Genomic DNA, 22,181 nt, shown 5'->3' with positions numbered 1-22,181 from the left:
AGCGAGATATCTTGATGGAGAGACTATAATAATTATCTAATAGAAGAGACATTTCATCGCCCCTAGGCCCTTGATAAGCGAGCCAATCAGATGAAGTAGGTGTTACTGATAGACAGCATCAGCGAACAACAAGTCATAATTTGAGGGATCCAATAATTTCGATTTATGGATTAGGTCTGGTGAGTGGTGTCGGTCCGATCCGATGGTCAAGAGGTGGATAACTAAGGTAAACAAACCTTAAGAGACGTGGCCACCTGGGTCTGACAGTTCCACCGCTTGTTGCTCCTCTGTCAGCATATTGCCGTCAACCACAATCGATGCGTTCGAGAGTCAGTCGACGGCTTTTGCTAGGGCTGTATGTGCGTTTTGCGGGGGTTTGTAGGACAGTTTTGGACGCTGCGAGTGTCTCTTTGTGCTTGGTCAGTATCGTATCAGATATATATTTTACCATCAATGGGTACAATTACATATCCTCATGATTGCACTAAATTAAATCAAGTTCAATGTGTTTGGGTAGAAGCTAGCACTAAACATAAGAAGAATGATATGAAAGTTGGCTACGCACCAGCGGCGGCCACCAATTCCCCGAATCTCGTACCAGACGCCTCTTTTAGGGCTACCGGATTCCCTACCTCAACTATCTCCCCGCGGTCCATCACCACTACCCGATCAAAGTCCATGATCATCTCGAGCCGATGGCTGACCGCGATGATGGTGTACGTCCGAAACTCTGCCCGAATGATCTCCTGCATCATCCGCTCGGTCTCGCGGTCCACGCTGGAGCTTACCTCATCGAGGAGGAGTATTCCCCCGCCGGCATCATCGGGGAAGGATAAAGACTGTGCATTACGCTGGCGAATCTTAGCACGGAGGACTGCCCGTCCCAGCGAGAAGAGCTGCTTCTGCCCAGCGCTCCACGTCCCCGCCATGACCGGCGCTAGCAAGCCCTCTGCCCGTTCTTGCACGAATTCCCACAGCCGGACCGCTTCAAGTACCTGCTGACATTCCGCTGGGGTTGCAGTGTTGGTTGGGTCGAGATTCGCCTGGATGGAGGAGCCGTCCGGCAGGAAAACGGGGTCCTGGGGGACGGCGATGAGGTGTTGGCGGAGCGTCGCGCGGTGGATGCGGTGCAGTGGGAGTTCGTCGATCAAGACCGGAGGGCTCTGATGACCTTGGTTATCATCATTGAGGCTGCTGCTCTCATGGTCGATTGGAGAAGAGGGAAGTGGATCGAGCAATTTCAACAGGAGAGCGAGGAAGCTGGATTTGCCGCTGCCGGTGCGGCCGCAAATGGCGACCTTTTCCCCTGGGGAGATGGTTAAAGTGATGTTCCTCAGGGCTAAGGTTGGTGGTTCAGTGGTGGCACCAGAAGTTGATTCCATGGAGTTGGAGTCGGACGTGGTGCTGGATTTGTACTGGGCGGATACACCGCGCAACTCGACCAGCCCGCGATCCGGCCAGTTTGTGTCGGGGACGATGTCCTCCTCTCCGGGACCGTCACGGTCCTCAGGCTTGACGGTCTCGTTGAAGGTCTTCAGTCTGGCGATCGCGCCGATGGAGGTCTCGAGTCGGGTGTAAAAAATCACGATCCCGGAGAGGCTCTCGCCGAAGGTCATGAGCGAGTACATGGATGCACCGGCGAAAGCCGAGTTGGAATGCAGCCGGACGGCCAGCGTGGTCAGGACTGCCGCGATGACCATTACAACCAGATTAAGCACCAGATTCAGCCACTCCTGGATCATAAGCAGGAGATACGCCGCGCGCTGGCTGGAGTCCACTAGACGGGCGTTCTTGTGGATGTCCTCCGGGACGAATCCGACGGCGCGCAGCGTGGCAATCCCTTTGAGAGTGTCCAGGAAATGCGTGTAGAGCGGGCTCTTGGCCTCCAGGTCGAGCAATCGTAGCTGTCGCGACGTCCGGAGATAGTATTTCTGCACGAAGTAGAGCAAGGCACCTAGGATCGGGTAGCTGATGGCTAGGTAGACGGACGAGGTAAGCATCACGGCGGCTTGGCCAATCGACTGGAATACGCAAAAGAGGGTGTTGAGGGTCGCCTCGGGGAGTTCCGTGTCGATGAGGTTGAGATCCTGAGAGAAGAGATTCGTGACCACTCCGGTGTCGGTATTGGTGAAGAAGGCGAGCGGCGCGCGCATCAGGGTACGCAAGGCTTGCTGGTGGAGATTGGCGCCGGCTTTCTTGACAGAGACAATGAAGAGCGTTACCCCTAGGAGGAGGAGGGCGAGGATGGCGCAGATCTGCAGGAGAGCATAGATGCCCGCATAGTAGGAGTCGGAGTGCGCAGGATGGACGGAGTCGGTCGCGTCACTCCAGTAAGTGAGCCCTGCATTGATACAATGAGTTATTAAGGACATTTATTGGAGATGGAGGGAGCAGAGACGCACAGATCGTTGGATAATTGGTGAACAGACCCCACAGGGCCGCAAAAAAAAGACTACAAGCCGCCACAAACCATCCCATGCTTTTGAGATATAGCTTATAGACGGTGGCGTCACCTATCTGCCGCGCGGCGGCCACAACTGGGGCAATTGGGGTGGATGATTGCGTGCTGTTGACAGTGATCGCATGTTGGAGTTTCTTGTCAGCCTCCGCCGGGGCTTTATGTTCCTGATAAGGACCAGGGCCAGGCTCATCGTCAGCGATGATATCCTCGCCCTCTTGCTTCAGTCCCACCTTCAAACGCTGAACATAACCCGGACGGCTGGACAGATCGATAAAGGTGCCTTGCTCTTCAACGCTGCCGTTTCCCAGGACGATGATGTAGTCCGCGGTTGGGAGATGCCGAACACTATGGGTGCACAGAACCACCGTTGATCCCCGTTGTCGCAGGAGACCGTCAGATCCAAAGACCTGTTGAAAGACTTTTTCCTCAGTATCAGCATCCAGGCCGCTAAACACATCATCCAAGACCAAAAGGTTGGACGGTAGGTATAATGCCCGCGCAAGAGACAGACGCTGTTTCTGCCCGCCTGATAGAGCTACACCATCCGACCCGATGTTCGTCTGGTCCCCCTGGGGCAGGGTGGCGAGGTCGAAGCGCAGGGAAGTGGCTTCAATGACTTGGTTATACCGCTCGCGGTCAAAAGGAGTAAATCCAATGATATTCTCTCGGATTGTACCGTTCCACAGGAAAGCGGTTTGTTCGCAGAAGCCGACGTGGCGTGGAGAAGTTTGCATCGCGACGCTACCTTGGCTAAAGGGCATTTCACCTAGAAGGGCCTTGCAGAATGTGGATTTTCCTGAACCAACTGGACCGACGACCATCGTCAGGGACGATGTGGGAATTTGAGTATTGATATTATTCAGGACAAACTTGTCTGATTTCCATCCAAAGCTCGCGTCTCGGATGACGATGTAATTGAAATCCTTCTCCAGGCCGCCACTCTGGGCTTCTCCCAGGGGCTGCCGATAGTCCCGACGAGGCTCCAACTCCAAAAATGCCTGAATCCGACCCAAGCAGGCCAAGCCTGAAACAAGCTCTGGGATGGACTGGAAGAGCTGCGACAGCGGCTGAGTCAATAAAGTCAGGAATGAAAGACCGGTGAACATGGTCGAGGCATTCAGCGTCTTTTGGGCAAACGCGAAGGTTAACGGAGGGCTGATCAACTGCGGTATAAATGCAAAGATGGCGGCGATGATCATGATCCTGCGGTATCGAACACCAGCAGCGAGTTCGTCGACACGCAGCTGCTGCACATACTCCGTCACAGGACCAGCAAGACCGGATACCTTGATCGATTTCATGCTGGCAATGACGGTGGCTGTAAGCCCGACTCGCTTCTGGACCCCGGACATCCAAGACCGCTGCGAGTCCCCAGTGAAATTGACCAAAATTCCTAATCCAATAAAGCAGACTACCACCACGCCTACGGGAGCAACGAATGCGACCCCAAGTTGCCGATAGAGCAGCCAGGCAGCGAGACCGGCCTGAATCAAGCTCACCCATGTCTCGTGCACGAAGCGAAGCCCCATTCGGATGCGTTCCATATCGGTGCTCATAAGTGTCAGCGCAGCGTTATCGTCCCCGGATCCCAGCCGAGCTCTCGTGGCGGCTTTAAACGTCTCAGTGACGAGGATGGAGCGGGCCATTGTCCGCAGTCGATGGTGGCAGTACCAGTATAAGCCGTACGAGATTGCAATCCCGGAATAGATGAGTATGGCAGCGCCGATAAGCCCATATCCCACCCTTGGATCGGGCTCCGGATGAGACAAATACGTGACGAGGCTTTCGATGAATAGAGGTTGACAGATGTAGAACGCAATCAAAGCCGCCCTCGGAGGAATAGGAAGGAGTAATTGCACCCACAATGTACGTACTAGCACCTTCAGAAGACCGAATCTATCCCCCTTTAGCTTGGCATAGTCCATTTTCTTCGCGAATTCCTCATGCAGGGCTTGTGCGTCGAAAGTACTGTCAAGGGGGTAGAGGCTTTCAATGGTAAAGGTGTGTCTATACCCAGCCCAGAAGAGCTTGTTCAGCCAGAAGAAAACACCTAGGGAGAATATTCCACTCGTCTCCTCGGGGCTGTGTTTCGTTGCATCCCAGACTACCCATTTCGCCTTCTGGCAGGCCTCCAGCACCAAGATGGCGGTCTTCAGCCCGACCGATGCACAGAATAGATTGCTGTACGTGACATCGGAACCGTGGCCTGACGACGACAGGAATAGAGTTCTTGCTCGGGCAATGTCCAGGAGTAGGGTAAGAAACAAGTAGCTGTTCAGCAGCATGGAGGGTCTAGGGCTGCGGCTGTGGTCCACCATACTCACCGTCAGCATGAACAGGGCTGATAGCAGCTGGAGAACAGAAGAAGCGATGAACATGCGGCTAATGTGAAAGGAGCCGACCGCGGCGAGGATGAGGAGAGCAAGTTCTACGCCAGCGTAGATCACGATGGTCCCCTAAGCAGTCAGTGGGCAGAAACCCTTTTACCCAGTGATCGAGGACGTACTGTTTTGATGAACTGCAAGACGGGCGCATTCACCACGACGGGCTTGCGTATCCCTGCTAGAGTTCGCCATAGCGATGATGGAATAAACAAGATGGAAGGAATAATCGAGAAAAAGAGAGCCTCGAATTGAAGGTTGAAGTCAAATTGCTTTTGGTTGAGGTGGAACATATTGCCCTCCCCATTAGTGAAGGGCATTTTGAGAACGTCGGATCCCGCTCCTCCGGGTCTCTACTCTCTGAGGGAAAAAAGGCAGGGGAAGAAAGAGGTTCAAAAGCTGACGGTGAAGTTGCGTTATAAGTGCAGTCGCTACTAACTACTAGCGCACACGCCATTTTGTCCAACTATCCCCAATTAACAGCCGGGAGTTGATGCAGGGGTATTCCTTATCTGGCACTTGCTATAGGCCGACGCAACAACGCGCCATGACCTTTTCTGGCACTAGATTGGGATCAGGGCAGTATCATGAGACGTCTACTAGGTAGCAGTATTCTCTCTAGTCAGGCATATACTTAAGATCTAGACTAGGCACATACCATACGATTCGTGCCCGTCAGCAGTGTCTAATTTAGCTGTAAGCCATCGAATGTCAGCTACAGACTGTCAGCCGTGAAACTATAACGCACCTAAACCTATCCTAAACAGATATGCCAAGGTGCAGAAGTGGATACAATCTATATATACCAAGAGTGAAGCTATTTAGCCTATTATTAAAGGGTTTAATATGGATACTACACAATCTTTCCAGCTCATCTCCTTATACTAATCTATATCTATTCTCACTACTCCAATGCTTCTGGATGTCCCAGCGCCATTACTATATTAGAGTCACGAAGACTGCTAGAAGTATTACTATATTCTACCATGGTATATTACCCAACGGGGTGAGTTCGTGTTAACAGAGCTGGAGATGTAGTTGGAGAAGGTGGATCTAGACTAGGTAAAGGCTGTGGCTGGTCTGCCCGAGCAGATCTTGTCGGGACTTAGCACCGCAACGGATTCCACTCGTGTCGTGGAATCTACTACCACTAAGTAGCTAAAGCCACTTTCTGTACATACAGGTTACTGTACATAAAATGGAGTTGTGGGTGGCATCTTTCTCCTAAGAAACATAAATAGTTATCCGACCTGGTCTACTCTGTACCTAGTTATGGGTTAGTCTACTTGTGAATATACCTGCTGGCTCATGTGCAAGTGTTTATTGAAACCATGCTTCTGTACAACAATAGCAGAACACGGGTTTTGATAGCTTTTAAATGACCTCTCATATCTAATTAGCGCTTTCACTCCGGACAAAATGCTCTACACAATATGTTATTTTGAATGGGCCTGCCTTGCAAGCTGCTGTCTTCCTATCTTTACGGACAAGAATTCTCATGACAAGACCTCTTCCAATGCCATATACTACTCTACCAGCTTTGATAATGCAGGCTATATTTATAGATCTGTGTATAGATATTTGCAATCCACTTCTTTAGCTTGGGTGGCGACCTGTGGGGAAAGGGAGGGAGTGCCTGATACTTCGCTTCGTCAAATTTCAGCGTAAAGAGGAGCCAAAATCGCCCAGGGGGCTCGGCCCGCAGCACTTTTGATCGCGACGATTTTTAAAGGAGGAGATACAAGATAGAATCCGTCGGGCTCCGAGAGTCTATCGAAGCCGAAAAGCCTAGCTCGGGCTTGGCGTTGACTTTGATTGACAGGAATAATTCTTGCTATCCTCTAGGGACATTGTTGAAACATTTACCAAGTAGACCAAAAGAGAAATCTCTCTAGTGATTACTGGTATTGCTCAGGTTTATATGTTCTGACAGACATCTTAGCCACCTATTGGTCTTGTAATAAGTAGGTTAGCCCTCCTGTGATTGCGTCAGCGCAAGGGTACCAGTTGGTAACTCTAAAAGGCTAACAATTGCTAAGACTCTCTCTGTGCCCTCAGTAGCTCATGATATCCTAGACTAGTACAGTCTAAAAGGTCCGGCAGAACAAGGCCGTCAGATGAGTAAATTACTGTACCGGGAGAACATCGATTATAACGCATGCTCGTTTTTCTGCCGGCACAATCTATGTAAGATGGTAGTGACTTTCTGCCGGTGTTATTTATGACGTAAGATTCTAGTTTCTGCCGGAAGAATCTAGGATATAAAAGGGTTTCTAAAAGCCCCCCTACAACTCGTATACGTATACTCCAAAGCCCATCTTTATAGTTGTCACCCTTGGGCTCGCCCCTATGAAGATATTGAAGACTGAAGCTACAAGTTATAAAGAGAAGTAGTAAGGTATTGATTATCTTTATATAAGAGTAAAAAGTCCTTGAAGCTCCGTAATAGGTTTATATAATGACAATATGCGCTGGCGACGAGCAAATCTCTAGATTTTTTGGTCGGTATAATTCTGACGGTTCAATCAGCACGGAAATGGCGCCAGGTGAGACTCTAATTTTGGTATCCTCCTTCATGTACTCCTCTCGCGTGGTGGAAATAGAATGAAACCGCATGCAGAGGGATGATAGAAGAACTGAAAGCACACCGGCGAGAAGTTCATATTTATGTTATTAGAGGGAGGTGGAGTAAACGCGTATTAGACTGTTACTGACGACTCTTTTCCATTTCCGCAAAGTATGAGCTAAGGAGATATGATTGTCCATGTTGACTTGTGGTCAAATAGAATTATTAGGCCCTCGTCTTTGTGGTGCAGTTTAGAGGCCTGCTGCCAGTCACGTGGAGGCCAATCTTGGTCGATCACTCAGTGAGCCCTCTGGCGTAATCCGGGAGCGGTCGGAGCAGTTGGTGCGTGCTCCGTGAGAGATCAGTGAGTGCGCAGGAGCATCGAAGGAGCAGTTAGCAGTCACGTGTCGCCCTCACTAAAGCGGCGGCACCCGTATAAGGCAAGCTTACTGCTGCTACGCTCACTGCCTCCTCCTTCCCTTCCAGCCCCGGTCTTTCTGCCAGCCTTTCTGCGGCTTCGCCTCCCCCCCATTCTCTCTTTTCTTTCGACGACTCCTCCACCTCCCTCCGCATTCCTGCCTCCTGGCATCTCACTGTTGCTGACGCTCGACTGCCCCTCGACACATCCCGCGTCGCTTACCCCCTCCGATACGCGCGTCAAGCCCCGTCCGCCCTTGATCTACCCTGCCAGCTCCGCTACACTTGGTTTTTTGCTATTCTCGCCGAACCCTCCGATCGTTGCGATCTCGCGAATAACCACCCTCCCCGCCACCTCTCCTCCCCGCCGTTCGTCGGGTTCGAAGAAGCGACCGCGTCTGAAGCGGACTAGTGCGACGAATTTCCGCTCACTGTCTCGAACCCGCCATCCTTCGTCATCCGGTTAATCAACTGCGCGGCGGTGATTGCTTGCTCCCCGAAGGCCTGCGTGGCCGCCTCACGCAGGGTCCCTCCGTTCTAGCCGGTCCGATGGTTACCATCCGTCGCTGAACATAGTCCGGGAATCACCCATTGTAAATGGATTCCATACACGGGAAAGGGGACGAGGAACTGAGTCGGGCCTCCGACGAGGTTCCCCCAATTCCCAACCAGGAAGCCAAGTCCACCAAGCGCGCACGATGGGCGACGAAACGCATGACCGCCGCCAGCGGTCTTCGGAAGAGAGTCTCTATTCTGGAGCGTGGTAACCGCCGTAACACGCCGAACAACATAACTGATGCAGCAACCGCGGGGCCAGAGAGCAATGAAACGGAAACAGCTTCATCGCGGAAAGTCTACTTCAACCTTCCCATCCCCGACAGCGAGCGGGACGAGGAAGGCAACCTGAAGAACGTCTATCCCCGCAACAAGATTCGCACCTCCATCTACACGCCATTGACGTTCATCCCGAAGAACTTGTGGTTGCAATTCCACAACATTGCTAATCTGTACTTCTTGTTCGTCATCATTCTGCAGTGCTTCTCCATCTTTGGAGATGCCGACCCGGGTCTGAGTGCCGTCCCTCTGATCGTTATCGTGGTGGTCACTTCCATCAAGGATGCTATCGAGGACTGGAGGCGAACAGTGTCCGATAACGAACTCAACAACTCCCCGGTGTACCGTCTGACCGAATGGCACAATGTCAACGTCACCCTTGACAATGTGTCCGCCTGGCGAAAGTTCAAAAAGGCCTGTACTCGGGCTACGATATATACCTACCGTGTCATGAAAAAGCTCGTGCGCCGCAAGTCCGCCGACAAAGACGTGGCGGGAGATGTTGAGATGGCCGATGCCCGGCCGTCCGTGGAACCCACCTCTCCGATTGAGTTGACGGCCGTGACCTCCCTAGATGCCCGTGCTTCTGGAGAATGGCCAGATCCCGCCGATCAACCCGCTAGGAATGCGGCCTCGGGCCGCGTCACGGGCAACATCCTCAATCCGACCAAGACTGCTTCCGGGCAGGCTCGCTTCAAGCGCCAGCATTGGAAAGATGTCAACGTCGGTGACTTTGTGCGTCTGTACAACGGGGACCAGATTCCCGCGGACATGGTCATTCTCTCCACCTCTGACCCGGACGGTGCCTGTTATGTGGAAACCAAGAACTTGGACGGGGAGACTAACCTGAAGGTTCGCCATGCCCTCAACTGTAGTCGCGCCGTACGAAATGCTCGGGACTGTGAAAGAGCGGAATTCATCCTGGAGAGCCCTCCCCCGCATGCGAATCTCTATTCGTTCAGTGGTGCAATCTACTGGAACCAACAGGACAATCCGGAGGCGCCACCTCAGGAACGTGTCGAGCCGATCACCATCAACAATATTCTCCTTCGTGGCTGCACCCTCCAGAACACGGAGTGGGCGTTGGGTGTGGCCTTGTTCACGGGCTCGGAATCCAAGATCATGCTGAACCAGGGTATCACCCCGACCAAGCGACCGCAAATGGCACGGAACATGAACTGGAATGTTCTGTACAACTTTGCTATCCTCTTCATCATGTGCTTGATTTCCGGTTTTATCAACGGCTTTGCCTGGGGATTGGACAATGCATCCTTGGCTTTCTTCGAATACGGCTCGTATGGTGGATCCGCCGCCGTGGAAGGTGTCGTTGCTTTCTGGGTCGGTGTGGTTCTCTTTCAAAACTTGGTCCCCATCGCCCTGTACATCTCCCTGGAAATCGTGCGGTGGATTCAAGCGCTCTTCATCTTCTTCGACCAGCACATGTACTACGAGCGGCTGCAGATGTCCTGCGTGCCAAAGGCCTGGAATATCTCGGATGACATCGGGCAGATCGAGTATATCTTCTCGGATAAGACGGGTACTTTGACGCAGAATGTGATGGAGTTCAAGAAATGTACGGTCAACGGGGTCGCATACGGCGAGGCCTACACCGAGGCGCAGTTGGGAATGCAGAGACGACAGGGCGTGGTGAACGTGGAGGAGGAAGCTGCCAAGGCTCGTCAACGTATCAGCGACGGCCGCGTGGAAATGCTGCAGCGACTGCGTCAACTTCACGATAACCCATACCTCAAAGACGAGAACCTGACCTTTGTTTCACCTCAGTATGCAGCGGATCTCGATGGTGCGTCCGGCGATGTCCAGAAGCAGGCTGTTGAGAGTTTTATGGCTGCGCTGGCGTTGTGCCACACCGTGGTTACAGAACGGATTCCAGGGGACCCTCCGCAAATCGAGTTCAAAGCCCAGTCTCCGGATGAGGCTGCCTTGGTGGCCACTGCTCGCGACTGTGGATTTACTGTGATGGGTCGTTCGGGAGACAGTCTTGTTGTCAACATCATGGGAGAGGAACGCAGCTATCGGATTCTGAATATCTTGGAGTTCAACTCAACCCGCAAAAGAATGAGTATCATTGTGCAAATGCCGGACGGAACCATCCGTTTGCTGTGCAAGGGCGCCGACACGGTCATCTACTCTCGCTTGGCTCCTGGTCAACAACGGGAATTGAGGGACGCCACCTCCCAGCACCTTGAAACCTTTGCTCAGGAAGGTCTCCGGGTGCTTTGCGTGGCGGAACGCATTCTTGATGAGGAATTCTACCGCGAGTGGAGTCTCAAGCATGACGTGGCTGCAGCGGCCATTGTGGATCGCGAAGAGAAACTGGATGAGGTCGCTGGTATCATTGAACAGGATCTGATGCTCCTGGGTGGCACGGCAATCGAAGATCGGTTGCAAGATGGGGTTCCCGATACCATCTCCCTGTTGGCTGACGCCGGTATCAAGCTCTGGGTCTTGACGGGTGATAAGGTCGAAACTGCCATCAACATTGGTTACTCCTGCAATCTCCTGAATAACGACATGGAGATTATGATCTTGAGTGCTCCGGATTCTGATATGGCCGCAAAGGAGCTGGACAGCAAGCTCGAACAGTTCGGAATCACTGGCTCGGACGAGGAATTAGCCGCGGCACGTCAGGACCACTCACCACCCCCATCGACCCACGCCCTTGTCCTTGATGGCGACTGTCTGCGTCTGATGTTGGACGATGCCTTGAGGCAGAATTTCCTGTTGTTGTGCCGGCGCTGCAAGTCCGTCCTTTGTTGCCGTGTCAGTCCCGCCCAGAAGGCGGCAGTTGTTGACATGGTCAAGACTGGTTTGAATATCATGGCTCTGTCGATCGGAGATGGTGCCAACGATGTCGCCATGATTCAGAAAGCAGATGTTGGAGTAGGTATTGCAGGAGAGGAAGGTCGTCAGGCAGTCATGTGTGCCGATTACGCCATCGGCCAATTCCGGTTCCTACAGCGTCTTATTCTCGTGCATGGACGGTGGTCGTATCGGCGGCTGGGTGAGACCACGGCCAATTTCTTCTACAAGGTGAGTCATGCCCATGGTCGGTTGGAGTGGAGCAAGTGTAGCCTGGCTTATGATTTCGATGCTGACTTTGCGTTAGAACTTGGTCTGGACCTTCGCGCTGTTCTGGTATTCGATTTACGACAACTTCGACGGCTCCTACCTCTTCGAATACACGTATATTACCTTGGTGAACGTTGCCTTCACTTCTCTACCCGTCATCTTCATGGGTATCTTCGATCAGGATGTCGATGATAGGGTGTCTCTGGCTGTACCGCAGCTCTACATGCGAGGTATTGAGCGCAAGGAGTGGACGCAGTTGAAGTTCTGGTGAGTCTGCCTGCTACCTTTAAAGTCTACAGTCTAGAATCCGAGCTAATGGTTTGATCAGGATCTACATGCTCGATGGCTTCTACCAATCCATTATCTGTTTCTTCATGCCATACAGGCTGTACTCGGTGGCCAATTTCCAAACAGAAAACGGTCTCAGCATCGATGACCGGTATCGCGTGGGTGTGCTAGTCGCCACCTGTGCGGTGGTTGCTAGCAACACTTACGTGATGATGAACATGTACCGATGGGATTGGCTGACCAGTCTGATCAACGCGATCAGTTCACTGTTGATCTTCTTCTGGACTGGTGTCTACTCATCTTTTGAGTCCTCCTTGACTTTCTACGGCGCCGCCCGCCAGGTCTATGGTGCGCTGTCATTCTGGGTGGTCCTGTTTCTGACCGTAGTGATGTGTCTCATCCCCCGATTCGTCATCAAGTGCATCCAGAAGGTCTACTTCCCGCTGGATGTCGACATTGTCCGAGAACAAGTGATTCTGGGCCAGTTCGATTATCTGAAGAAGTACGACGCCTATGTGCCCCCTGGTGTCACCAAGCTGGCAGCTTCATCAGACAGTGAAGCGTCGACCGTCCCCTCGGATGGAGGCCAGACCCCTCAGCCTCATGTTGCACGCGATTATCCCGTGCCTCAAGGAGTCGACCGCACGGCGGACTCGACGCCTGTTGCACCGCTAGTCGATGCCCAAGGCGCGCCCACCAATCTGGGCAGTCAAGTGACCAGCGCCAATGCGAGTAGCGTGGCCTTTGGCCTCCAGCGCCGCGGCTCTTCCGAGAGCACCAGCCGAGATCCTTCTGTGTTCTCGAGCCAACTCCTGGCGGTTGATTCTACCAGCATGGAACCGCAAACGCCTCACAGTCCACTGAAAAGCCGAAGCGATCCCACGACATACCCTGTATAGATAAGAGTCCGAGTTACCCTCCCTCCCCTGCTTCTTCCTCCGAAAACTGTCGATATACACCCCACCTCCGAGTCGTTGCGATTTGACCAAAAGCTATTCAGCAACCCTTCCATTATCTATTGTCGATTTGATGCCTTCTATGAAGTTATCTGCCGTTCTGTGATTTCTTTCCACATTTCCTTTCTGAGTTACCCTGGAGTTGGTCGGTTTCCTTCGAATTTCTTTTTCTTCATTGGTATTCCCCAACTTCACGGTGCATATTTCTTGTTATTTCTTTCTTCCCTATTATCAGGATTCTGCTTCGTCTCGTCCTGCCGATTACACATCCCACCTACCCCTAAGGTGAGGTCAGTCAGCACTGACTTGCCTGTTTGGCATCCGTGCTGGCATGCCTCATCTTGTTCAACCACATAATGTCTGAATTTCCTTTACGATCGTGAACAGCTTCTTCCCTTTTCCATGTTTATACCGACTTCGGATATATACACACAACGCAGTGTTGTATTATAGACAGCCATCTATTAGTGAATTACATTTGCATATTCAAAGTATCATTCAAGTTGTAGTATCCACATACATGAAAGTGAACCCTTATTCTAAACACCGATACTAAACAGACCCAGTATCCTTCAACTTCTCATCACTCCCCCCTCTCCCATCCCCATCCACACCCCCCAACTTCGCCGCCACATCCCCGGTAAACCGTCCATCGACCCCCTCCGCAAAACACGCCGCGATAACCGACAATCCTCCAAACGCAATGCTCACCAGAAACACCGTCCGAAACGACTGCGAATACGCCGTCTTCACCGCCTCCGTCACCACCCCCAGAATCTTCCCCGTCATACCCGGCACCGCCTCATACGCTGCTGATGTCCCCGTCGCCACCGCCTCCAACAAATCTGTCAGCGACGATGAAGGCAGTCCCGCATCAATCGCAGCTGCAGATACATCGCGCGGCAAGTCCACCGCGATGCGATTATCCAGGATAGCCACGTAGATGGCCGTGGCGATGGTGCCGGCGACTTGCTTTGCGGAACCGAGGAAGCCGCTGGCGAGTCCGATGTCCCCTGGGGAGCAGTAGAGGGGACACATGATTATGGTGATGAGTTCGAGGTAGCCGACGAAGAAGCCGCCTAGGGCTGTGAACTATTTCATTTTTTATCTTTATCAGTATGTGGGTGATGGAGAGTGATGGTGGAGGGGGCTACGAGGGAAGCGTACTGCGATGCCGTAGGACTGGCGGTATTGGTTAATGGATGCAAGGGCGCCCGAGAATGCGGTGATCAGTAGTGTCGTGAGGATTAGTTGGTACTTCGTGTATCCTACGGGTTTCATTAAGATGCCGGCGGCGACTTCGCCGACGATGACGCCGGCGCCGGTGGAGATCTGTGTATATGAAGTGGTTAGTGGTTAGAGGGGTTGTTGGGTTGGGATGGGGTAATGATAATGGTAATTGGGGAATGGGTACGCACTGAGAGCCAGCCGGTTTTGATGGTGTCGGTGGTGTAGAGATCGGTGATGGCGGTGGGCCAGAGGAGACTATAGATGGTTTTATTGTTATTAGATTGATATTAAGAGGTGGCGGGAGGTATATGTGTACCTCATGGAGAAGTAGACCATGTTTCCGACTAGGGCTGAGCATACTGCCCCGACGTATCCGCGGTTTCGGAGGAGGGACATGGGGAGGAGAGGTTGCTGCAAGGGGATGAAGATTTCTATTGATTGGAAGAAAGGGAGTGAGTTATGTACCGACTACCAGTTGAGGTTGACATGAAGATACGTGGTTGGGTGGGTGGTACGTACCATATAGGGCAAACGCAAGCAAGCAGACGAATCCGATCACCAGGACGGCGATGACATGCGCTGAGTGCCATGCATACGATGACCCGCCCCATGCTGATGGAATCATATTAGCTTAGTAGCTTGGAAACACCGAGCGATAGGGGACTCACAAAGACCAAGCAGGACCAGAATCAGCCCACTAGCGTACAGGATGAAGCCAACGTAGTCGAACTTCTTGAGACCATCGATGCGACTCTCAGACCCGCGTTTGGCATCCCAGCCAGGAGGGAAGTAGAATAGCACCAGCAGGATAATAGACAGTCCGCAGGTGATGATGTTCAGGTAGTAAGTCCAGCGCCAGGAGCGGGCGGTGTTGGCGATGAACAGATCTGCGATCAAAGAACCGAACGCAGAGAAAGGCAGCGTGGTGATGAAGATGCCGGCGTTGACGGCCGGTCGAGCACGGTTGGGCACCAGCTCGGCGATCACGAAGCTGAAGGTCAATTGCACGGCAGCAGCCAGGCCGCAGAGGACGCTGCCTCCGATGACGGTGGGAACGTTCTTGGCTGTTGCGCAGACGATGGCGCCGATGAGGCCGAGTAGTTGCCCTCCGATGAGGATGTATCGGCGACCAAAGAGGTCTCCTAAGCGACCTACTAGCAAGAGGCCGACCTAGAGCAGCTTAGCAGGCTTGTCATGGTGGATGGCGTATTGTTTGTCAGAGAGAACGCTCATACTCCCGAGATCAATGTGAACACTGTCGAGATCAAGCTGTAGCTGGGATCCGGCCCTGCGAGTGAAGGCAGTCAGCAGCTGTTGGGTAGTATAATCTGGATAGTGCAAGCTCAGAGCAGGGATCGACTTACCTAAGTCAGCATTGATAGCGCTTAAGCTGTTGACCTGTTGAACAATCAGCGAAAGACTTGCAGAGGAGAGACGGAGAAGCCGACCGGCAAGACATAGCCCAAGTAGAGACTGATGGCCATCAAACACACGGCAATCAGAGAGCCGACAAAGTTCTTACTGCAGTAGTAACCGGCCGGCAGTTCATCTAAGTCGACAGGGGTGGCTGTTAGTTCCCCGGCATTCTTCTGGTCCGTCATTTTGCCTCAGAAAAATTACTGGGGAGCGGATATGTGAGAGGATGAAGGAAGGAAGAGACAGGGGAATAAGAGCGACAGGGTTGTTACAAAAGACAAGCCGGATAAAACCCGTGAGAAAAGAAATGGTCGATAAAGCAGCAGCAGCAGCAAAAGTGAAGGCATGACGAATCGGAATAAAGACGACTGGTCTGGACCCAGTCCAAGACATCAAACCATCTGCAAAAGACCAACTGGAGACGGGTGGAATTAGGGCACTTTGCAATCCCTGCCTAGTGCCTTCGTGGAGTCCGACGGTGTCATGGCGCTATGTTAGTTGGGCAACTAATCTTTTTACTTTCTAGGATGGGGCGGAGCACGCAAATTGACCCTTGCCATATGGCCAGGATCATTCTTGTGCAGATGGTGTCCAGATGCTGTCTCATCTTATATTGATGGATCGTAGTCTCTTCCTGAGCCAACCGTACCCTCAAGCTGGATCGCTCGGAGGAATCCCATCCCTGCATCCTGCATCCTGCACCTACTAGGTATCTACTATCCATGTACCTGGAAACTTAACGTTTCCAAGTGTCCCCGCAAATGTAGACTCTCAGAGACTTCACTCGTACTGCGACTTCCCTCGCGCTTCTTTCGTTCCAGACAGATCATATAGAAACCTTCCATGGAAGTCGTGTGGAAGGAGGTATCGTCGACCGAGGGGTCGGTCGACTTAGAGGCATCCCGAGTGTCGTCAATTATTGCCTGCAACACTATTCTTCTCGTGATTGCGACCGGTGGGCTTGTAGTCCGTCTGTTTGTCCGACTTCGATACCTCTCAGGGATAAACGTTGATGATTTGCTATGTGTGATCAGCTGGGTACGCTTCCTGACCCTGTTGGATTCGCTCAACTCTCTCGGATACTGATGCATGGCTGCTTAAGATCTTCACGTTTGTCCTGTGCTTTGTGTGTATCTGGAGTAAGCTGCTATTGATATATCGAATACATCTCCTGATGGATGAAGTTGACGAGTATTCCCCGCAGTGACCCGATATGGCTATGGAAAGCACATTGCAACGATACATAGCTCGGAGAAGCTGGACATGTTCCTCAAGGTTTGAGATACACCATTGAAATGATGCTGTTTATTTGCTGATTGAATTTTGGTCTCACAGCTCGACTTCGTCAGCATGATTGCGTATCTTCTCGCCCTCGGCACGGTCAAGGTGTCCTTCTGCCTCCTCTACCTGCAGATCTTCCCCGGAAAGGCGTTTCGCATCGCTTGCTGGAGTCTCTTGGGCCTCCTCGTGGCTGAAACTATCGAAGAAACATTCGTCGTGATCTTCCAGTGCTCACCAATCCACAAGGCATGGGATGCCAGCGGCAGCGTCCAAGGCCAATATCTCTCTCTTACGGCCTTCTACTACATCTCCTTTGGGATCCGCTTGGCTACTGATCTGGCGCTCTTCGCTCTCCCTCTTCCGAAAGTGCTGCGATTAAATATGACATTAGGCAAACGTGTCGGACTGGTGATGATGTTTGGATTGGGTGTGCTGTATGCTGATTCCCTCCCTTGGCTGAACTCCATCTGAGAGCTACGAATAACCGCGAAATCTAGGGTCTCCGTGACCAGTATCATCCGAGCGACATATATTAGCAATTTTTCTGAAGATCACACCTGTATGTTGGCTGCCCTCCTCTGACGCTGCAAAAAAAGTGTGGCAACTAACGGAGGGTATTTACTACTTGACAGGGACGCTTGTCAACACGCTTAATTGGTCGAGCGTCGAAGTGGCTGTGGCTATCTTCATTGCCTGCATCCCTTCTTTCAAATCGCTCATTACCTTCCGGTTCCCTGCTTTGCAACGGCTACTCGGGCTTTCCAGCAAGGGTGACTCGACCGGTCGGTCGAACATGTATGGGACATCGACGCGTCGGACCCATCCGGGGCGATCCCTCAGGGGACATCAAAGTATCAAGCTGAATACGGTGACAGGGCAGAGCCGGGCCGATGTTGAGGCGAGTCGCAATGGCTCAGAGGAGCGAATCATCGGGGCTCATGAAGGCATTCATGTCACTACCGATGTGAGTGTGAACGAGAGTGATTGATTGTGCTACAATCATATTCGATCTCCCATCTACATATTCTTCCATGTCTTTAATCATAGTATAATCAACGACTATCCGTTCATCCCTACTGCAAGGGACGGTACCATATGGTGTGTGCGACCCCTTTAGTCCCTTATCACACGCACCCATCAATCTATCTATCTGCAATAGCACCATGCGTGTTAGCGACCGAAAACACCCAAGTCGCCATGCCATCAAATTTAGCGTCGAATTCAAGCCTTTAGGGCATGGGAAGGTGGACCCGTTCGGAACCGTTTCCCCGAGACCGGAAAACCCATGAATCACGCAAGATGAATCCACGGACGACTTCCGGGGAGGTGCCTTTAGCCACTTCCCTGGTAGGAGAAAAAGGATGGTATCAATGCTATGGCTGTTAGTCAATTTCATGAATTGAGGCCAAGTTGATCCTCAAGACGTGCTTTCCGTGCTCTCTCGATCGTCAATTCTGAGCTCGACCGGCTGTCTTCCCACTGATCTGCGAGACAAGCAATTTCAAGCTTAATATCAAAAAGGCCCACTTAGCGTGATGCTTTCAGCTTCCACAATCTCCGAATCCAATCAATGAATCTCCAGGACCAACTCTCTGTTAGTCTACTTTGTAAGATAACAGGCATACTGTCGGTGTTTCTACCGGAGTGGCATACGCGTTGGCCAGCCCAACTAGTTGACTAGTGGAAGCGCCACCGAGACCACGAGCAGGATTCCCTAGACTGATTGGGTCTCAATCCTGCTTCTTACAACACTGCTGCATTGTCATCGGAGATAAGTATCCCGAGAAGAAGGGAGCGTTATGCTCTAAGCCTCTAATACTAAGAATTAGTATCCCGCCAGCCACCCCCAAGGAAAGATCGGAAAGGAGAAATGACAGTCTACGAAGTACGAAGGCTAATCCCCGGATAGGTAGCTCTTCGACCGGATCTTTTGCTTCTCTCGACTCGAGTCAAGCATCGTGGCTCCAGAGCGGATCTTGCCTCGGCCGGCCAAAAATATCTGGAAGAATAACTAGCAGGAGCCAGCTGTGGAATGTGCCAAGCCACGCGGGCAGGTGAAGCCAAGTTGATTAAAGCTTTAGTTACTGACACAAGCGTTCTTGGCTTTTGGGCCATCTATCAATATCAAGTATCAAACCATCGGGCTCCGAGGGCTGAAGCTGTATAACTGAATCGTCCGCCTTCTCTTCGGCTTCCCTTTTTAGGCACTTACTACCTGGCAATGATTCATGTCTTTTGCAATAGGCAGAATCTGTGCTCATTCTTGAATCTGTCCACCTAGATGAGGAGACAATCGATCCACCCAACCTTTATGTTCGCGTAGGAAATAGTCCCTGCTGTGAGCATGTTTCACCCACTTGGAAATGTCATGCTCCCGGCCGAGGGCCGTAGTGCAGTCGACTGTGTCTGTGGAGTGTGGAAAGATCCTTGCTAGGGCCATCCGCGCCACTATAATGCCACTATTATGCCACCAATGGCGTGTTCAGCTATTCTCACTCTATCTTGCCCTTACAACGCCGTGATATACCCCCTGGGACATTTAGCGTGGCGGATTCTGGCCGCAATCCGGTATCGCAGCGCCACAAGTCCATTTATTGTCCCCACCATGATGGGCAGATGCCAGTCCGCGGATTCCATAGGCACAGGAGAGTCCAGCAAACAAGTGGTTTACCCGAATAGCCTGGACAGCAGACTGTGTGCACAGCACTGTGCACGGGACCAGATCTGGGTAACCTGAGAGCTATGATGGCACCCCTAGAAGCAGACCAGACCCCCCTTGCCCTTAATCCATGAAGCCGCGTGTTGTTTCCCAGATGAGCTCTCCTCAGCACACGTTGGGCCCAGATCACACACTTCCTCGTTAGACTGATCATGCAGCAGCAATTCCAACCCTCTCAAGGCCACCATGCCGTCGTATTTGGCTCTTCAGGCATCAACGGCTGGGCCCTCGTCAACCAGCTACTCACCAACTACCCAGCTCCAGGAACCTTCAGCCGAGTGACAGCGGTCGCGAACCGTGCGTTCACGCCCGAAGAGGCTCAATGGCCAACGGACGATCGTCTCCAGATTGTCTCCGGCGTGGATCTCCTGGTGGGCGATGATGCAGCGCTGGAGAAGACCCTGGCGGAGAAGATCGCCTTTGTTGAAACGATCAGCCACGTCTACTATGCAGGTACGTAGATCGATCGCCTCTACTCCACTCATACATTCTGTCAGTGCAGCTAACCGTGCGTTTCCCCATAATCTTATAGCATATCGTGCCAGCGATGTCCCTGCCGAAGAATGCCGTCTGAACAAGGAGATGCTTCGAGCTGCGGTTCAGACGCTGGAGACCCTCTCGCCGAAACTATCTTTTGTTACTCTCATTACTGGCACAAAGGTATGTCACTTACACATCCACGTAGTCTGTAATGATTGAAGTTAACCCGCATCATCATCCCACAGGCATACGGCGTCTACCTCCTCGACAAATTCCCTTTCCGGAACCAAATCCCCCTGAGAGAAGACCTTCCCCGCGTTCCAGCTGAATACGCCCAAGATCTCTTCTACTACCACGAAGTCGACCTCCTACAAGAACTCTGTATCGGAAAGACCTGGTCATGGTGTGAAGTCCGTCCGGACGTGATAGTACGTTCTTAGCCCATCACTACCACCTTTACAAGAACAACCCTAACATCACCCCCAAAAATCCAGGTCGGTCTCGCCCCCTTCGGCAACGCCAACTGCATGGCCCAAACCATGGGCATCTACCTCTCTCTCTACCGCACCCTCGAAGGCCCTCACGCCCGCGTCCCCTTCCCGGGCAACCACAAAACCTGGACACTCCAATCCACCGACTCAAACCAAGACATCATCGCGCGCTTCTGCATCCACGCCTCCCTCCAACCGCGCGACAGGGTACACACCCGAGCATTCAACATCGCAGACAGCGCACGCCCCGTGGCGTGGTCCGAGCGATGGCCCATTCTGGCGTCGTATTTCGGACTCGAGGGTGTAGGGCCGGAGGAGAACAGTTTACATCCGACGGAGTATATCGATCGGAATTGGGAGAAGGTAGTAGCTTTGTGTCGGGAGAGGGAAGGGGTGAAGGAGGAGGTTATTTATCGGAGTATGCATAATACGGGGGCGAGAATGGGGAGTTTGAGACTGATGGATTTTGATCGTCCGTTTGATTTGGGGAGGGCGAGGGAGATTGGGTTTACTGAGGAGATGGATACGAGGTCGTCGTGGTTTCGGGCGTTTGAGAGGGTGAGGAAGGCGGGGATTATGTTGTGATATATATATATATATATATATATATATATGGGAATTTGGCTGGGATGGGGAGGGATAACAATGGAAGGATCAACATCGAAATAACATCTCTTCTGGGTTGACTCGATAAGGTACTAGGTATTTTATGGTGGATGATCCTGATCGACTAAACCTCAAGAGGAGGTTCCTGAAGCAAATTCATTGTCTGGTTGAAAAGTGAACTCTACTATCCATATAGTCTGGTCGGGCCCCCAAAAACTTTATATCAATATCTGATATAGAGATAGCGGCGGGGGGAGATAGGAACAAGACATACTATAGTTATTCTATGACTTCCCTAGTGTGAGGTGTATATATCCAGTGGCTACAGAGTTCGAACCGACGATACTTGATACAGAAAGATAAGCTCACAGTGGCGTAATAGCTCTTTTCTCAGTATTCCTGACATTATAGATATAAGTCTAATTACCGACAATTTTCCTATATGAGAGCTTCTGATCAAGAAAGTCTAGAGAAACCTAGTTATTGAATTTAAGATGGAGTATATTTACTGTAATGAGAAGAAGAATATAGCCAAATTATAGTTACTAATAAAATAGATATATTCTGTATATATCGTCAGGTCCAGAGCCAGCTTGAGAAGCAGTCTCTAAAGTGAAATGAAGTATGGTGAATATATAGTCTATAGAATAATTAGAGATCTAGATACTAAATACATCCAGCCTACTATATGCAGGATAAATTAGACTGCTAATATCTGTTTATGTACAGCTTCCTCAAATCTATACACGAAGTGCTTATCCTATTTAAGATAATCCTATACTTAAAGAACCTTAGTATCAGATAAAGAGCACTTTTGTATAGCTACTATATAGTATATATATTAAGCAGTTGTATAAGATTAGTTGAACATACTACTACCACTACTACTACTACTACTACTACAGAAAGTATATATAAGGCCTACTATTGATTGTCGCTGAGACTCAGCCTAACTGGTTACACTA

The 22,181-nt window shown here is 51.5% G+C and overlaps 5 protein-coding genes across 5 annotated transcripts; 3 read left to right on the top strand and 2 right to left on the bottom strand.

Annotated features, from left to right (window-relative positions):
- Nucleotides 1-557: 557 nt before the first annotated feature.
- ASPBRDRAFT_130590 (putative ABC multidrug transporter) lies at nucleotides 558-5,162 on the bottom strand (the record flags this gene model as incomplete). Its single annotated transcript, XM_067618239.1, has 3 exons — nucleotides 558-2,341; nucleotides 2,403-4,917; nucleotides 4,968-5,162. The coding sequence occupies 3 exons, from the start codon at nucleotides 5,160-5,162 to the stop codon at nucleotides 558-560; spliced, it is 4,494 nt and encodes a 1,497-aa protein (XP_067476870.1).
- Nucleotides 5,163-8,422: 3,260 nt separating this feature from the next.
- Nucleotides 8,423-12,936, top strand: ASPBRDRAFT_32442 (uncharacterized protein; the record flags this gene model as incomplete). The annotated part of the gene is made up of 3 exons (XM_067623016.1): nucleotides 8,423-11,710; nucleotides 11,787-12,016; nucleotides 12,078-12,936. The coding sequence occupies 3 exons, from the start codon at nucleotides 8,423-8,425 to the stop codon at nucleotides 12,934-12,936; spliced, it is 4,377 nt and encodes a 1,458-aa protein (XP_067476869.1).
- Nucleotides 12,937-13,498: 562 nt separating this feature from the next.
- On the bottom strand, nucleotides 13,499-15,852 carry ASPBRDRAFT_45971 (trichothecene efflux pump). The gene is made up of 9 exons (XM_067625517.1): nucleotides 15,672-15,852; nucleotides 15,588-15,621; nucleotides 15,459-15,511; nucleotides 14,892-15,393; nucleotides 14,743-14,835; nucleotides 14,540-14,654; nucleotides 14,412-14,478; nucleotides 14,161-14,325; nucleotides 13,499-14,085 (listed from the first exon to the last, which is right to left on the bottom strand). The coding sequence occupies exons 1-9, from the start codon at nucleotides 15,822-15,824 to the stop codon at nucleotides 13,546-13,548; spliced, it is 1,722 nt and encodes a 573-aa protein (XP_067476868.1). The 5' UTR covers nucleotides 15,825-15,852; the 3' UTR covers nucleotides 13,499-13,545.
- Nucleotides 15,853-16,482: 630 nt separating this feature from the next.
- On the top strand, nucleotides 16,483-17,908 carry ASPBRDRAFT_77056 (uncharacterized protein; the record flags this gene model as incomplete). Its single annotated transcript, XM_067629346.1, has 6 exons — nucleotides 16,483-16,677; nucleotides 16,742-16,778; nucleotides 16,844-16,914; nucleotides 16,975-17,354; nucleotides 17,418-17,479; nucleotides 17,553-17,908. 6 exons carry the CDS (start codon nucleotides 16,483-16,485, stop codon nucleotides 17,906-17,908), a joined length of 1,101 nt encoding a protein of 366 aa, XP_067476867.1.
- A 1,772-nt stretch (nucleotides 17,909-19,680) lies between these two features.
- Nucleotides 19,681-21,557, top strand: ASPBRDRAFT_45970 (SDR family oxidoreductase). Its single transcript, XM_067625516.1, has 4 exons — nucleotides 19,681-20,092; nucleotides 20,172-20,299; nucleotides 20,365-20,547; nucleotides 20,614-21,557. The coding sequence occupies exons 1-4, from the start codon at nucleotides 19,792-19,794 to the stop codon at nucleotides 21,193-21,195; spliced, it is 1,194 nt and encodes a 397-aa protein (XP_067476866.1). The 5' UTR covers nucleotides 19,681-19,791; the 3' UTR covers nucleotides 21,196-21,557.
- Nucleotides 21,558-22,181: the final 624 nt, after the last annotated feature.

The sequence above is a fragment of the Aspergillus brasiliensis genome (assembly GCF_001889945.1).
Source record: "Aspergillus brasiliensis CBS 101740 unplaced genomic scaffold ASPBRscaffold_10, whole genome shotgun sequence".
Lineage (NCBI taxonomy): Eukaryota > Fungi > Ascomycota > Eurotiomycetes > Eurotiales > Aspergillaceae > Aspergillus > Aspergillus brasiliensis.
Note: the sequence above shows the minus strand (reverse complement) of the source record. Positions and strands in the feature narration are given on the sequence as shown.

Bases quoted from the DNA above. Each gene is read 5' to 3' on its own strand.
- ASPBRDRAFT_45971 (XM_067625517.1), bottom strand. From the start codon at position 15,824: ATGACGGACCAGAAGAATGCCGGGGAACTAACAGCCACCCCTGTCGAC. The intron at 15,394-15,458 runs GTATGAGCGTTC...AAGCTGCTCTAG, and splicing joins TGTTCACATTGATCTCGGGA to GTCGGCCTCTTGCTAGTAGG. The intron at 14,479-14,539 runs GTACACATATAC...AACCATCTATAG, and splicing joins ATGGTCTACTTCTCCATGAG to TCTCCTCTGGCCCACCGCCA.
- ASPBRDRAFT_45970 (XM_067625516.1), top strand. From the start codon at position 19,792: ATGCAGCAGCAATTCCAACCCTCTCAAGGCCACCATGCCGTCGTATTT. The intron at 20,093-20,171 runs GTACGTAGATCG...ATAATCTTATAG, and splicing joins CAGCCACGTCTACTATGCAG to CATATCGTGCCAGCGATGTC. The intron at 20,300-20,364 runs GTATGTCACTTA...ATCATCCCACAG, and splicing joins CTCTCATTACTGGCACAAAG to GCATACGGCGTCTACCTCCT.